The sequence below is a fragment of the Photinus pyralis genome, unplaced genomic scaffold, assembly GCF_008802855.1.
Source record: "Photinus pyralis isolate 1611_PpyrPB1 unplaced genomic scaffold, Ppyr1.3 Ppyr1.4_LG9, whole genome shotgun sequence".
In the NCBI taxonomy this organism is placed as follows: domain Eukaryota; kingdom Metazoa; phylum Arthropoda; class Insecta; order Coleoptera; family Lampyridae; genus Photinus; species Photinus pyralis.
Genome location: NW_022170878.1, coordinates 17,325,334 through 17,339,658, shown reverse-complemented (window position 1 = coordinate 17,339,658; position 14,325 = coordinate 17,325,334). Strand labels below are relative to the sequence as shown.

Below are 14,325 nucleotides of genomic sequence, written 5' to 3'. Positions count from 1 at the left end.
GGTCGGTCAATGTAAATAAATGATGGAATAATTTTTTTTTAAATTCAATCTTAGTTTCATAAATAGCAGTAGTTTCCCTTCCCCTAAAGTTCTAAAAGGAAATGCACACCAAATTTATGACATTGTAATGTAACATATATAAGTAGGTACGTACTCTCAAGAAACCAATTTCGAAAAAAAATTCAAAGGGCTGTAACTTTTGAACTAGTAGCCCAATATTAGAACTGTTTGAAATTATGGATTCTACAGGCCACATTCTATAAGAAAATTTTTTTTCCGGGTCGATCTGAGACAATTTTTTTTTCGGGGCTCAAAAAAAAGGCAGTGTATAACCTTCCTTTTTTACCAAAAATCGACTACACCAAAATTTCTCGGGAAAACACTTTTTCTTATTAATTTGGGTGCGTAGAATCCAAATCAATTCGTACTTTTTCGACCAGACTTCTCAATCAAAAGTTATAGACTAGAAACTAGTGATTTTAAATTACACGTTTTTTTTAAGTGCGTAATATTACCTGTAAAATTACCAATTGTTTATGTTTTTTATGTAATTTATGTAACTTACCATTTTTTTTAAAAAAACCGTAATTTTACAGTAAAATTACCAGTAATTTATGTTTTTTTTCAATATTGTATAAACCTTTTTGAATTTTGTGAGTGTTTGAAAATAAAAACACTTGTTAAATTATATATTTTGGTGTATTAAATAAAATACCCAAGCAGTAGGTATTTCGCATCACGCGTCGTTTGGAGGAAGAAGTTCCAGATAGCGAATTAGAGGCTGTATCATCTTCATTAAACCAAACCAAATTCAACGGTGAATCGTTTATGTTAGTAGTACCGTTGATGGTCTGTGGTAGTACCGATCAAAATGTATCAAATAGGTATTACATTTATGTAACTTACAAAAATTACGGTTTTTTAAACAAAAAACGTAAGTTTCATAAATTAGGTACATAAAAAAACCGGCCTCTTGTAAGTTACGCGTAATATAACCGTTTTTTATGTAACTTACAAATCGTTATTTTACAATCCACATCACTAGTACTCTGGTATTTCTGAACAAGTTGATGTGGAGATGCAAAATTGCCGTAAAGAACGCAAAAAGAGGATGTTAAGCAGATGAAGATGAAGAAATAAATGAGTTTAAAATTCTGAACTTTGACTTTATCCATTTATTTTACTTCTGTCACAATCATATAATTCATAATTGACAAATAGGCACGTTACATAGGCGTCCTCCATAACCGCCACGCAACTACCTACTAAAAAATTCAAATTTAAAAAGAGCGGAATAATATTTTGGTAATCAGACACAAAGGACAAAGTATAAGTGGAATAGACATGTGAAGAAGGCATGATGGGTACGGTGTAAAGCAGACCAGAAGGTGGGAAGAGAGGCAAGTCAAAATACTTAAAGAAGACGTCAAAAAGGGGTGCAAGTTGTGATGTAGGTGCACAGTGGGATCGGATAGCAAGAAGATAAAAAATAAAGTCAAGGAAGGGTAAAAAGACGAGTGAATGGGACGCAAAGGATACTTATGAAGAGGGCGGCGACGTGAATGGATCAAAAAACGTAAAGAAGAGGCGAGGCTAATGTGAACCAGGCATGAATAATCTTCCATAGCGATTTGAAGCATGTGAAAAAAAAAAAGGACGGGAACAAAAGCGTAGTAAAAGTACCTTGAGGGAAATGGCAAGAAGAAGTTGATACAATGAAGATGTGAAAGACGAAGAAAGATAGAACGTATGAGCAAAGATAATAGCATTATCTTTGGTATGAGTATAGGCATTGTGAAGATTTGGAGGGGGGAGGGCAGGCGTGAAGTGCTTCGGAATAAGTATGAAAAAGGATCGAGAAGGCGTAAATGGGGTGTACTGAGAGCGTGAAGACGATGTGGAATGCTTGAATAGAAGTTTAGGTTAGATGAAGGAGATGCAAAGTGGCTTGTAGGAGGCGTGTGACAAGGCGCATGAGGTGTCAAGGAAATTATGAAAGTGTCATTAAAGATTTCAATATTAATCTTGCAATAATAACATTTTATTTCAGGAATATGTATAAAAACTTGATAAAACAACAAAGGATGAACAAATTAGAGAAATATTGCCATCAATTAAAATAGCCTAACACTCATGCACCAATTTCGTTAATAAATCGTGCATCCACTTGAGCTACTGTATCTACGCTAAGTAGATCCACAAGAAATACATTTCTTAATATATTGCCAGTTAATACCATTGCATATCTTAAAACAAATTATTAGGTTAACAATCACAATATACATAAATAATATGCAACAAGCAACACTGATATTACAATTAAGACGAGGTCAAATTGTAACTAATAATTTCTCCTAGTCAACTCCGATTAATACAAAATTAAGTTTACTTAAATATACATATCACAAAAACGCTTAATGTACCTTCAGATGACTGACAACATGTAGTACATGCTCATAATCTTTACAGAACGTGTGGAACTTAATTACAACAAAGCTTAATGAGGTGTGCACCGTACGAGTAGACTACACTTGACCTACACAAAAAATAATATCGACATTGTAATGTAATACTGTAGAACGTCAAGTGAGGATAAAAAAAATTGAATTATATTGAGTTGGTGTTTACTATTACCTCAAAATATTTGTGACTATACACTTGTGTGTTTGGTACATCATTAATAAATTAAAATTAAATAAAGATTCCAATGGTCAAAACAGTCCCATCATTTGATGATTGAAAAATAATACGGATTGTAAAAAAAGTCTTAGATGTATATCTACAACTGATGTTGGCCAAAGTTGTTTACTTAACCAGTTAATGAATATTCATTCCACACAAAAAGTTACACTTTTATCGAAACAGTGTCCTCCATTTTGAAGGTTTTTGAAAGAGTTTAGACTCTAGACCTCCTGAGAGGTTCTAAAGATCTTGTGCTATAAGATCTGTTCTGGAAAGCACTCTATAGACTTTCCAGGGTTATTCTGTCATCCTCCCTACTGATAATTGTCAGATCCATACAAAGTCTGGAAAGCGCTAGGAAACCTTTTTAGACTCTTCTAAGCGATTTAGGGGGATTCTAGCGTCCTCAAGAGGCCTTTTACAGGTCATCATACTTCCATTTGCAACGATATGATTAGCAAAATGAAATACATTGCAATTCTCATCCCTTGGTGCAAGTAGGTAGTTCTTTGCAAATACATTTGGGTAGCTTTGGGCGGGTGGCGTGTTGGTTGCCTAACGAACAGCTGGACATTACAAATGACCAAAATAGTCCATTTTTCTCAGTGAGTTTAGACCTTTGTACGTTTTTTTTTAACTTGGTAAAATTACTCTGCTTAAAAAAAGACGTTAACGAATTTGAGGAGTGTAGGGTTAACCTTTTAGTACAAGATCCCCCCACATAAGGCAACCTTTGCTCATCTGTTTACTGAGTGAAATACATTTTTTAGCAATCTTAATGTGTAAAGAAACACATTGCAAATGGTTGCCTAAAAAATTAAGTCAACACTACCCTAAATAAAGTTAATGTAATTAATATTTCTGTCTGTCTGCTTCTATCACATGGAGAGAGGGCATGCGCACTCACGTCGATGCGTACCTCACGATCAGGTGTTAGCGTACGTCTTTCTCTTACACATGGAACAATACACGTGTCTCTCTCGTGTGGTACTTAGAATTGCGACAACCGTACTGTTCCGTGTGAAAGAGAAGGAAGCACCGTAACAGCTGATTGTGGGGTACGCATCGATAGTGCGCATGCGCTCTCTCCATATTATAGAAGTAGATAGAAATATGAACTACATTAATTTTAATTAAGGGTAGTCTTGACTTTTTACGAAACCTATTTGCAATGCGTTTGTTTACATACTAAGAGTACTAAAAAATGCATTTCACTCAGTAAACAGAAGTGTGAAAGTTGGCCTTATATGGCATCTTAGACTATTTGTACTATCTCCCACAGTGGCGATAGCCACTTGTTTATTTTTCCTAAATTTGAAAAAAATGAAGAATTTACAGGAATAAGTTATTAACAAAAAGTGCAGAGAATGTTTCTTAACTACCTATAAAAATACTCGTACAAACAAAACCTACATCTAACCCTTTTATGCTTTTTTAGGAAATGAGAAAGTTTTTATTCCATGATGGCGCAGATCGAATTTGTATAACATCATCGAGTATGGTAAGGACCAAACTTGTGTGACTACCTAATTGTGTGGAGATAAAGATAAACTGAATAATGCAAATCATTTTTGACCAACATTACCTTATCCACCCCAAAGAAGCAGTATTACATGAAAAAAACGAGTAATAAACTATTGCATGGTACAAAATATGTGATATAAGTAGTCTGTTGTTCTCTCTTAATAATAACTTGAGTAATGATGATAAGGTGACGGTGTAGGGGAAGTGGTATGGGAACGAGACGTTAACGGCGTGGGATGGTATGGTGTAGGTGAAACGGAATAAGTACCGTACGGTAAAGGTGAAACTGAGCCATTACCCGTAGAAGCCGGAAGTATGCGACTATCAGAAATAATTCTACTCTGCTCTAATAGCCTGGATTCGTCTGTGCCAAGTAAATGATTTCCGGATAACTGCTCGCTGGATAACAAGCGGTTTGTACTATGATCAGAAAGTACCCGATTTCCCGTATCCGCAATTAATCGCGGTCTACTCGTGTTAAGCTCCGAACTTAACAGGCGGCTCTGATCTAAACCTAACCTATTGTGATCGTTTAAAATACGATTAGCTTGAATACTGTGATCAGTAAGTAGTCTAGAATTCCCCAACTGATGTACGTGTAAGGGATTTGAACGTAGACTAAGATCTACACTATGCCTACCAGGCGAGGTTAAATCCAAAGACACCACCCTTAAAACATCGGCATGAGGGTAGGAAGGTAAAGGCGGGCTATAATTTAATCTTAAATCGACGCTCGAGCGCTCTACATCCGGATACAAATGATGATACCTATTCAAATTTTGCGAGCTATGATAATTGTGATAACTACGAGCCGACATATCGAGTCCTTGCAACTCGGTCGAGTTGAGTATGATCGGTTCAAAATTTCGATCCAAACGAAATTCGGATTCAATTAAATTATTCCGTACGTCTACGCCTTCGCCGATGTCGTAGCCCTTAACGCGAAAATCGCCATCTACCGCACTATCGTAAACGCTGCGATTTGCCAGGTCGTAACTCTTAGTCCGCAAATTCAGGTCAATCTCAAACTGCTTGTTTCGTATTTCAGACGCAAGCGACTCGACCTCATACTTAGATCTGAGCTCTGAGACTTTGTGTTTAATATCGTCGCTGTCGATATTTTCGAAATCTTTGTTGCACATATTCGAATCGAAACTTTCGACTTGATCGCGTTCGGACGACTCTGAGGGTAGATCGTACTTGTTGCACTCGTCGTTTAATGCGTTATCGTGGTACATTTTACCATCGTTAATCTCCAAGACGTACACCTGCTTCCGTTCCGGTTCCAAGTTCAATTTCATGCCTAAGTCTTTGCGCAATTGAAAGTTGGTGTCTAGATAAGGCGATTTGTAGATGGATAGATCTAGTTGCACGTCGTTTTTGGCGCCGTGTAAACTCAAATTTTGGACACTCATTCCGTTACTGTCGTCCGACGAGACGTGGTCCGCGCTGATGGAATGGCCGAAATTGTATCTGGGCGGGCTGACGCCGGGCGACAAATTTTTTTCGTGGGATGAATTGTAACTTTGCAAGTCTTGAGGGGAAACTTGGCCCACGTCGATGTAGTCCCGATTAAAGTCCGCGCGGTGTTGGAGACCCGGACTGTTGGTTGGGCTAAAATCGTTATGGTGAAAGTTCGAGTAATCGATGCCCATATTTTCGCCGTCTGTTACTGAAATAGGTTCGTTCACTGACGGGGATATTAGATTAATGTCGCGCGATTCGCCTAAATCCACTGAATGGTTGTAAGGTACGTCTGATAAGGTATCGGGATGGGTTAGGGTACATAGATTGTTCACTAGGACTTCTGTACCGGTGGGTGTAGAGTCGACGTCAATATTAATTGTTGAGTCGCTACAGTGTATATCAGTGACAGAGTCCAACGCCGCTTCCACCAGAAGGCTGGCATTCGAGGACTCGTGCCGCGAATAAACGTTCAAATTCATACTTAACTTAGTGCGTTCGTAAGCGTGCTGTTCGTTAACATCTAAGCCGATATCGGAATTACTTATTTTGCTGTCCTGAACATGACTTAAACGATAAATTTCATTTTTCAAAGTCGGCAGTGGATCGTCACCCAACCATTTCTTGCTTCCCTTACTGAGAATTTTCAAGTTGGAATTCGAATAAGATTCCAATGCCGGAGGACTAGAATTTGAGACAGAAGAATGTTCTGTGGCAAGTTGCGGGGGTGAACATACAGCAGGGGGATCATCTAAATTCTTATCGTCTAAGCCTGAAATACAAGCTACATTATTAGAGAGAAGTAGAAGTCTCGGAGTGCTATTACTGTTCTCATCATCGGAAACGTCATTTAAAAAGTTATTCTCGTTTCCAGTATCTGAGATTTTATCAACAATTTCACCGTCTTGATCCTGGTCTCTGTCCCCGCTATACGCTTCAAAAGTGTAATCCACGCTTCGTTTAATTTTGGGCATCATGTCGTCTGTGAAGCCGTGCACTTTCTTGTAGTGAAATTGAAGACATTGTTTAGTAGTAAATGCTGCGTTGCAGTTTCTTTCCATACACCTAAACAGTCAATTTTGAAAGCTAGAACTACCTCTAACATTTGAGTAGTAATTCTCTCATTCGCAAATGAGTAGTAAACTTAATTCATTTTGATGTTGGACACTAAACTTTTTTTGCAAATATTTTTGAGGGATGTTTAAAGCGTATTGCTTAAATCCACCACAGAATCACCAAGCTGTGGAGAGTGACTTACTTTGCCACCATCATAATCGCCAACACCTCAAAGGAACGAAGGCATCACCAACGGCGTCAAATCGCATCCCGCTCGGGAGACCAGCCACCCCCATGACAAAGCGTGAACAAATTCCAATTCATACAAGAATACCTCAAGAAACATAATATAGACTCCCAGTCCGTGAACAAGTTCAGCTCTCAACGGCCACCCGTGCCCTCAACCAATTAAGTATTATTCCACGCAGCGCAGAAAATGACCCTAAACTACAAGACATATAAACCAACACTATCCCAATCAGCACATATGACATAATGCATGTAAACATAGCTATGATTGTGAAAGATACGTTCACACAAGATCCTAAGCAGTTAATTTGCTAGGATAGTGTGTCTGCCACCACCTTATGAGAACAAATCAAGGTGGTAAATCGACCACGCGGCTGTAAATATTATCTTCACATTTTTAATACTTGGTTTGTGAAACAAGTAATAAGTAAAACTAAAAGCATTTATGGTTAAAATTTCAAAGAAATATCTTTATAAATAAGGAAGTGATTAAAAGTTCGACAAGATATCCCCATAAATAAAAAAGTTGGCATTGTGTAGTCTGCGCATGCGCACATCCAATTTTTACGATATGCGATATGTTTGCCTTTACTAGAAGCACCTGTGGTTAAAATTTCAACAAAATATATTATTAAATCAGAAAATTAAAAACAACTTCAAGATCTCCCCATAAGCGTAAAATAAGAAAGTTGATATTGAGAATCTTTGCGCATGCGCACATTAATCGTCAAGATTTTTCTTGGCTCATGTGACACAGGGGTGCACAATATTATAAGGAAATAGCGCGGTCAGCGACAGTCAGCAGACACCAGCGAAAATCATAAGCAAGTATCAGAAATGTCCGCTAAGTAAAATTGCACACAGCTGCTGACAAAGCTGATTATTAGCGTAGCCGTTCAGCGGATTTGCTGCGTGAAAAACGTAGCCGCTTCTGTCCGTTTACCGCGCCCAATGTGTAACAGTGTTGCCTCAAAGACCATGGCCACCGCTACAAAGACTATTTAATCAAACCAGATTGTATCAATTCACTTCATCTTAACGTTTTATTTGCAACAACATATACTTTACCTGATTATGGTGTAAACAATGCTCTAAAACACAATTTCAATATTTTTAATGGGGGAACCGTCGGAGCGCTTCTTCTATGGGGGATAAAACCCTTGTAAAAGACTTCTTACATGGCAAACGTCGGTCTTTCACGAACGGTTCCGAACGCTCTCGAATGTTCTACTAGTGGATAAAACTGTACACTCTTGCCCTGATAACTCAATTTCAAGAGTTTATTAAAAATAGCGTCCGACCCTCTCTTCCATAAGAGATGAGTACTCTACATCCCCAATACTGCAGGTAACAACTGTTTATGTTTTTGAGGGAAACCTCTTTAGAACGTTGTTTTTTTTCAAATTCGAGATGCATTATACAAAATTAAATCCCCTTCAAAATAACAATACAACAGGTGGGAACAACCATACCAAACTACTAAACGAAAAATATGGCAAAGAACCAAGAAATAATAATGGAGAACGACTCATGACAAAGTTTAGACTGAGCACAGACTCGATATATTATTTGAATTCGAGATCAATGTGATTTTTTATACGAATTGTTTGATGTTTAAATAATGATTGAAATTGTAAATTTAAATTAGGTGTTAAAAAGTTAAGGGCGTTGGAAAATAATTGCATTTTTGTAAAAGTTTATCTCCGGTCAGTACGATAAGAGTCTGTTATCGCTGTGTTCCGCTAACTAGTTTCAAGATAATCAGATGTTTTTTCGCCGAAGAAAACATAGGTGTACTGTTCATCGTTCGACGATGCATTCATTTCGTAAGCAAGAAGCGGAAATGACAGACGGGAAGACTGTTTTATAAAGATGTAGCAGAGTGCATTTTATACGCTCTAAACCTAATCTGGACCGCGCCTAATGAATACCCACCTAAAAGGTTTAATACCGCTATGAGTCAGCATATGAATCTTCAAGTTGGACTTGTTCTGAAACAATTTTCCGCATCTACTACACGCGCACGCCCCATTCAATTGTTTATTGTGTACTTCCTTCATGTGACGCTGCAACGCTGCACGGGAACCCAACAACTTCATGCAGCTTTTACATTGAAATTCCTTGAGTACCTCCGCTAAATCTGCACAAGACACAGTAAGTACAAAAAGTCACAGAAAAGGTCAGTTACGTTACCGCTATGCATTCGCTTGATGTGCACCTTCAACTTCTGCGGCTGGCAGAATTTCCTCCCGCAAAAATCGCATAACGGGCGTGATCTGTGCGGATTAGCCGAGCATCCGTACGTCCGATGCATTTCTAAATAATTCAAGCGTAAGAAAAACTAAAAACAGTTGTCTCACTCGAATGGAATCATGTTACCGACGATACCTTTTTACAGAACTGGCATTGGTAAGCGCCTTGCCCGTTGTGCAATTCGGCGGCGTGCTTCATGATATTTTCTTTGCCGAGTACGGCGACTCCACAGACCTTACAGTGATATTTACGAATCGTTAAGCTGTAGCGTATGTCGTGAAAGATTGAGCAATGAGTTCGGTAGTAAAGAGGGTGGCAGAATGTCATGTTGCAACCGCCGCAGGCTGAAATATATCACCGTTAGCACTAGAACAAATACTCCTGTATCTATTTGGTGCTAGTTTGTCCCCCAAAAGAATATTAGTACCATTATCCGAAAATTAGTAGAACTAAATAAGTGTCGAACCTGGACCATGTGAAAGTCGCTCGCCACCATGCGGTGACCTGGGAAAGTAGGTAAAAGTCGTGTAATCCAAACGTGAAGGTTTAATTGACGTTAACGTCTGGATCCGATTTGCGTTCACGTTTGGGATCGATTCGCTTTCATCTTTCGTGACCATGGAACTAAAATTGGCACCGCAAAAATGGGGTCTCTGACTTTTGGTAACCTTGAAAGTGAAATATCAAAAATCTCCGATAACCTTGAAAACAAATGCCATTGCAGCTTGATCTACTTTCCAAGGTGACCACCACGTGACACGCAACCTTCACCTTGACCTACTTTACAGGTTACCTGAAGGTGGCGAGCGACCTTGAATTGGTCCAGGTTCGGCATTGTACCTATATCTACTAAATCTCACCTTCTTTCTTGGCACCACAAATTAAAGCAAACCATTTCAAAACTATCTGTTATGCTAGTTTCATATGCTATCCTGGTGAAAAGAAAAATACTTACTAGTTTTTTCCATTTTCTTTTTTGTTGTGCTTAAGACATCATCTTGCCAATACAACAATTCCTGTCCAGCGCCGATTTCTTTAACACTGACGAGAAACAGCTCGCAATTCCTAGAGATAGCAGTAACATTTCTCTCGTCGCGTGTCGGCGCCGGTCGCACAAATCTGATCCAATTGGACTCATTCAAATCTTCCGTGTTTACATAAATATGGGATTTATCGGAGTAAATTTCCCACAGATGCTTCATGTTGAAGTCCTCCGAAATGTCGACCTCCTTAACAGTTTTACCGAATAGTGGCCCGAATTGCGTGAATTCCTTGATGGTTATGCTTGTAACGATGCACAATTCTTCTGTGCCATTTACCTCGTTTAGCTGAAGACCGTGTGGGAGCGATAAGAACGAGAATGTGATATTTTCCTTATTTTCCTGTGAGTCTTCCACATGCAGTTGCTGCTCGTATAAAGGTTTGTACTTTTCTGACCATTCCTCGTATCTTAAACTGTCATGGACTACAAAGTGAGGGTTTTGCAATGGACAATGATCTTGAATATGACGTGTGCCACAAGTGCAACACAACTTAATTTTTATAGCAACTCGCTGAGGGTCTAAGTCACCCTCATTAAGAAGAGCACCATCAGGGTCCGCCTTTTCTTCAATTTGCTCATTCAACTCGGGAGCCTTTCTAATGTCGTAATTGTTCGTTTTCTTTTTTTGTTTCTCTAATGTTTTATTCTTATCCGCATTTTCCTTCTCTTTTCTGCGATGTTTCCGAATTTTATCTATCCCTTTCGAGTCATCAACAGGAGGAGCTGCTTCCAAGTTAACGTCTTCTGTAATTGGCTCAGCCTGCTTTGTATCGTTTACGTTATCATCCTCATTTTCTTCCTGCGTTGTAATCTGAACAACAGTTTCTTTATCTTGAATTTTTCTACGTTTGCTACGATCATTTTTTGCCACATTTTGATGATCGTCAGCTGTACTATGCTCTACTTCAGGTACACTTTCTTCACCAATTTTTTTTAATGCCCTAATTTCTGATTGCAGAGATGCTAATTTATTCCTGCAACAAAAATTGATTGATATTAAATGCCCGGTTGAACAACATATAACGATTGGGGAGGACCACCCCACAGAGGACCAAAACTATAAACACTCGTACAAAAAAAACGGGATGATCTCGAAAAAGGTTTATAAATGTCTAGTTCTAAATTTGAAATATATTTCTATCTCGATTTCTATGGTTTCAGACATTGAAAAAATGTTTGATGGAGGTCATTTTTATACACAGATCTACAAGATTCTTAATTATTAATAAGTTTGTAATTTATTACACCCTGTATAGAGCATTAATTTTTTGTATTCTTTTCCCTGATTACATGTATCATATTTTTCAAATTTTAAAAGGACATGTTTCTACCGTCAGCCATTTTTAAATAGTATTGTCTGTCTTAGTTACCATGGATACAGTAAACAAAACAAGATCTTCATGAATCCCATGAATCCATGGCCTAAAATTTAAAAACCGGAAAAAAATTAGGTTTTTATTTAGGTATGATCGCAACTATTCAAGAAAGTGCTTGGGAAGGAAATGTAAAAGTAGAGTGGGCTTTGTTAAAATATAATAAAATTACTTATTATAGTTGAGGTCATTTTAGAAAATTGAATATCAGTCATTAGTTCATTACATATAAACGAGCATTTAATTAATTTAATTAGTTATGAGTATACCTTGCTCTGGTTGCCTTATAAAAGCCAAAAGACTATCGTTTCAGCGACGTCGGAAGTGAATAACGGTTGGGGGGGGGGGGCAAAAATCAGTGACCATGGAGTCTGAAACGTCCCTCCCATACAAAATTGTGTACGAATTAATGCAAAGCAGTGGGTTTTATAAGTGACCCTAAATCCTGTTTATTTAATCAATCAAATAATGTATTTTTGAAAGAAAGGTTTTGAAAAAAATTTAAAAAAGTGTCGGAGGATGTCTAGTTATATGCAATTGAGCAACTCAGAGATACTTGACTCGATTGAGAAGACCATACCCATCATAGATCATCAATATTTATTTAAAAAATAATGAAGAACTAGAACATACAAAAGTTACAAAAATTTTGTTTCTATTTATTGCACTATGAGCATTGTAAAGAAAGCAAGTATAAAAAATTAAATATATCTAAAAATTTTCCGCCTCTCCGCAGCCAGCAAGGCAAATTCTTTCAACGTATCCTCTACTTCTACACTCTTTGTAATTTCTGCACGCACATGCCGTAGGTAGACGATGTGTTAGTCGCTTTTGAATGATTTATCTACTCATTCTTAGAGGGGGCGCGGCCCCCCTTGTGTAAAAACTGAGGGGGCGGCTCGCCCCCTCTGACCCGTACTTCCGACGTTGCTGTATCCTTTTAAGAATTTCAGAGACCTAATTACTTGTAAACCCATTCAAATTAGGAATATGATTCTCAATATTAAATGCTTTCAAAATTTTGCATCCATTAGGTAACATGAATAAAAATAAGAGCATTCTATTTATACAGTGTGTGTCAATTTTCAGAATAACCAGTGATAGTTCACGAAGTGTACATTGTAATAGAATGGAACGAAATCTCGTCATAGAATTACTGTAGGATCTTGTTGTAAATATTCTTATTGGCTAACGACAGTGAATAATACAAAGAAGTGCGAGCAAATGTGTATGGCTCTACAATGACCATCCTTCTTCACAAGATGAATTCGAATGCTCGACTAGACTGCCGATTAGATTCTACAAAATATGCTCGAAAAGCTGAATATGAGCCCAAGGAACCAGGATAAATAATCGTCAGGGTCAGCCTCTCGGTTAACTTTCCAGAGCGTTCTGCAACAAAGCAGTTCAAAATGGTGGACTAATAGTAGCAAGACATTGGGAGTCATTGCAAAGATCCTGGTCTTAGTTTAAATGCAGAGTTTGGACATTATAAGCAAGTACCTATCTGGAACAGAACAAGGAAGCAACACTTCACCCTCAAATTTTCTTTCTGCAGTTTGAGTGATAGAAACGAGACTGCTCTTTGCCTTTTAGAGGTTATGTAAACAAAAAGTAAACAAATGCACATGTGTGAACTGCCAAACAGTGTTGTTGTTATCGATCTGTCAAACGCGCAAACAAAAATGTCGTACATTGAAAAATTCGAAGAATTACCGAAAATGCCAACTTAATCGTAAACTACTTACTCCTTTAAGTACTTTTCGGCGAGATCTAAAAGAAACGTAGACAGTTCCTCGTTTGTTGTGCACGATAACGTAATTTTAAGCTGATTCCAACGTTTGACATTTATCGAACCGATGACAATTTCCAACACAAAATTACCGTCGTTTCTCGTCGAAATCTCGTCAAATTTATCACTACGTTTGCACAGTGCACGTTTTGGTTCCTTCGGATGCCTTTTCGACATTGCGTTTTGCTTCTATTATTATTTAAAACCGTCGAAAACATTGTTAATGCCCATTTATAACGTACTATCGTCTATCTACTTTATGCTCAAGGACAAGGGTGTGACGTCACACAGCTACCAATAAATCAATAAATTTGAATGGAGGCATAGCGTAACGCTTTTCATTTGAATTTAAATGGCGAACAACCCTTGCTTGCGACATTTTGGGATTTATTTAACTTCTAACCTTTTATTAAATTTTTACCTTTGAAGAATACGAAGTCCAAGAGGGGCTGGCATTTGCATACCTCTACCATACCTTATAGATGAATGTAGACCCTTCTATGTGCTTTCTAGTTTTCTGTTAATAGCCTTCTATGCTTCCAGAACAATATATAGCATTAGCATTCGAGCCCCTATAATCCGGGAAAGCGCATAGAAGTAGTGCAAATATATTAAACTTGGGTAATAAGTGCACTGGAAAGGGAAGTCCACTATGCGATCCAAAATGAGTTGCTATCGCGTCACATTTGGAATTTTTGTTTACATATTAACGAAAAAATGCCTACAAGGTCTTTTTTACTCAGTACTACACTTTAGAAAAGTCGCATTATTCTATATTTAATTTATAAAGCCACAGTTTGCAATAATAACTTGGACTCTGCACTTGTCGAGTACAGCACAGTCTTTGTTCGCCATTAGAACGGTCGTTTTGTTTGAAGGCCCTTCCATCA

General features: G+C 37.8%; 1 protein-coding gene across 1 annotated transcript; it reads right to left on the bottom strand.

Annotated features, from left to right (window-relative positions):
- Positions 1–2,019: 2,019 nt before the first annotated feature.
- Positions 2,020–13,731, bottom strand: LOC116180238. Its single transcript, XM_031500133.1, has 7 exons — positions 13,392–13,731; positions 10,184–11,244; positions 9,364–9,572; positions 9,169–9,316; positions 8,911–9,115; positions 6,497–6,735; positions 2,020–6,442 (listed from the first exon to the last, which is right to left on the bottom strand). The coding sequence occupies exons 1-7, from the start codon at positions 13,610–13,612 to the stop codon at positions 4,365–4,367; spliced, it is 4,161 nt and encodes a 1,386-aa protein (XP_031355993.1). The 5' UTR covers positions 13,613–13,731; the 3' UTR covers positions 2,020–4,364.
- Positions 13,732–14,325: the final 594 nt, after the last annotated feature.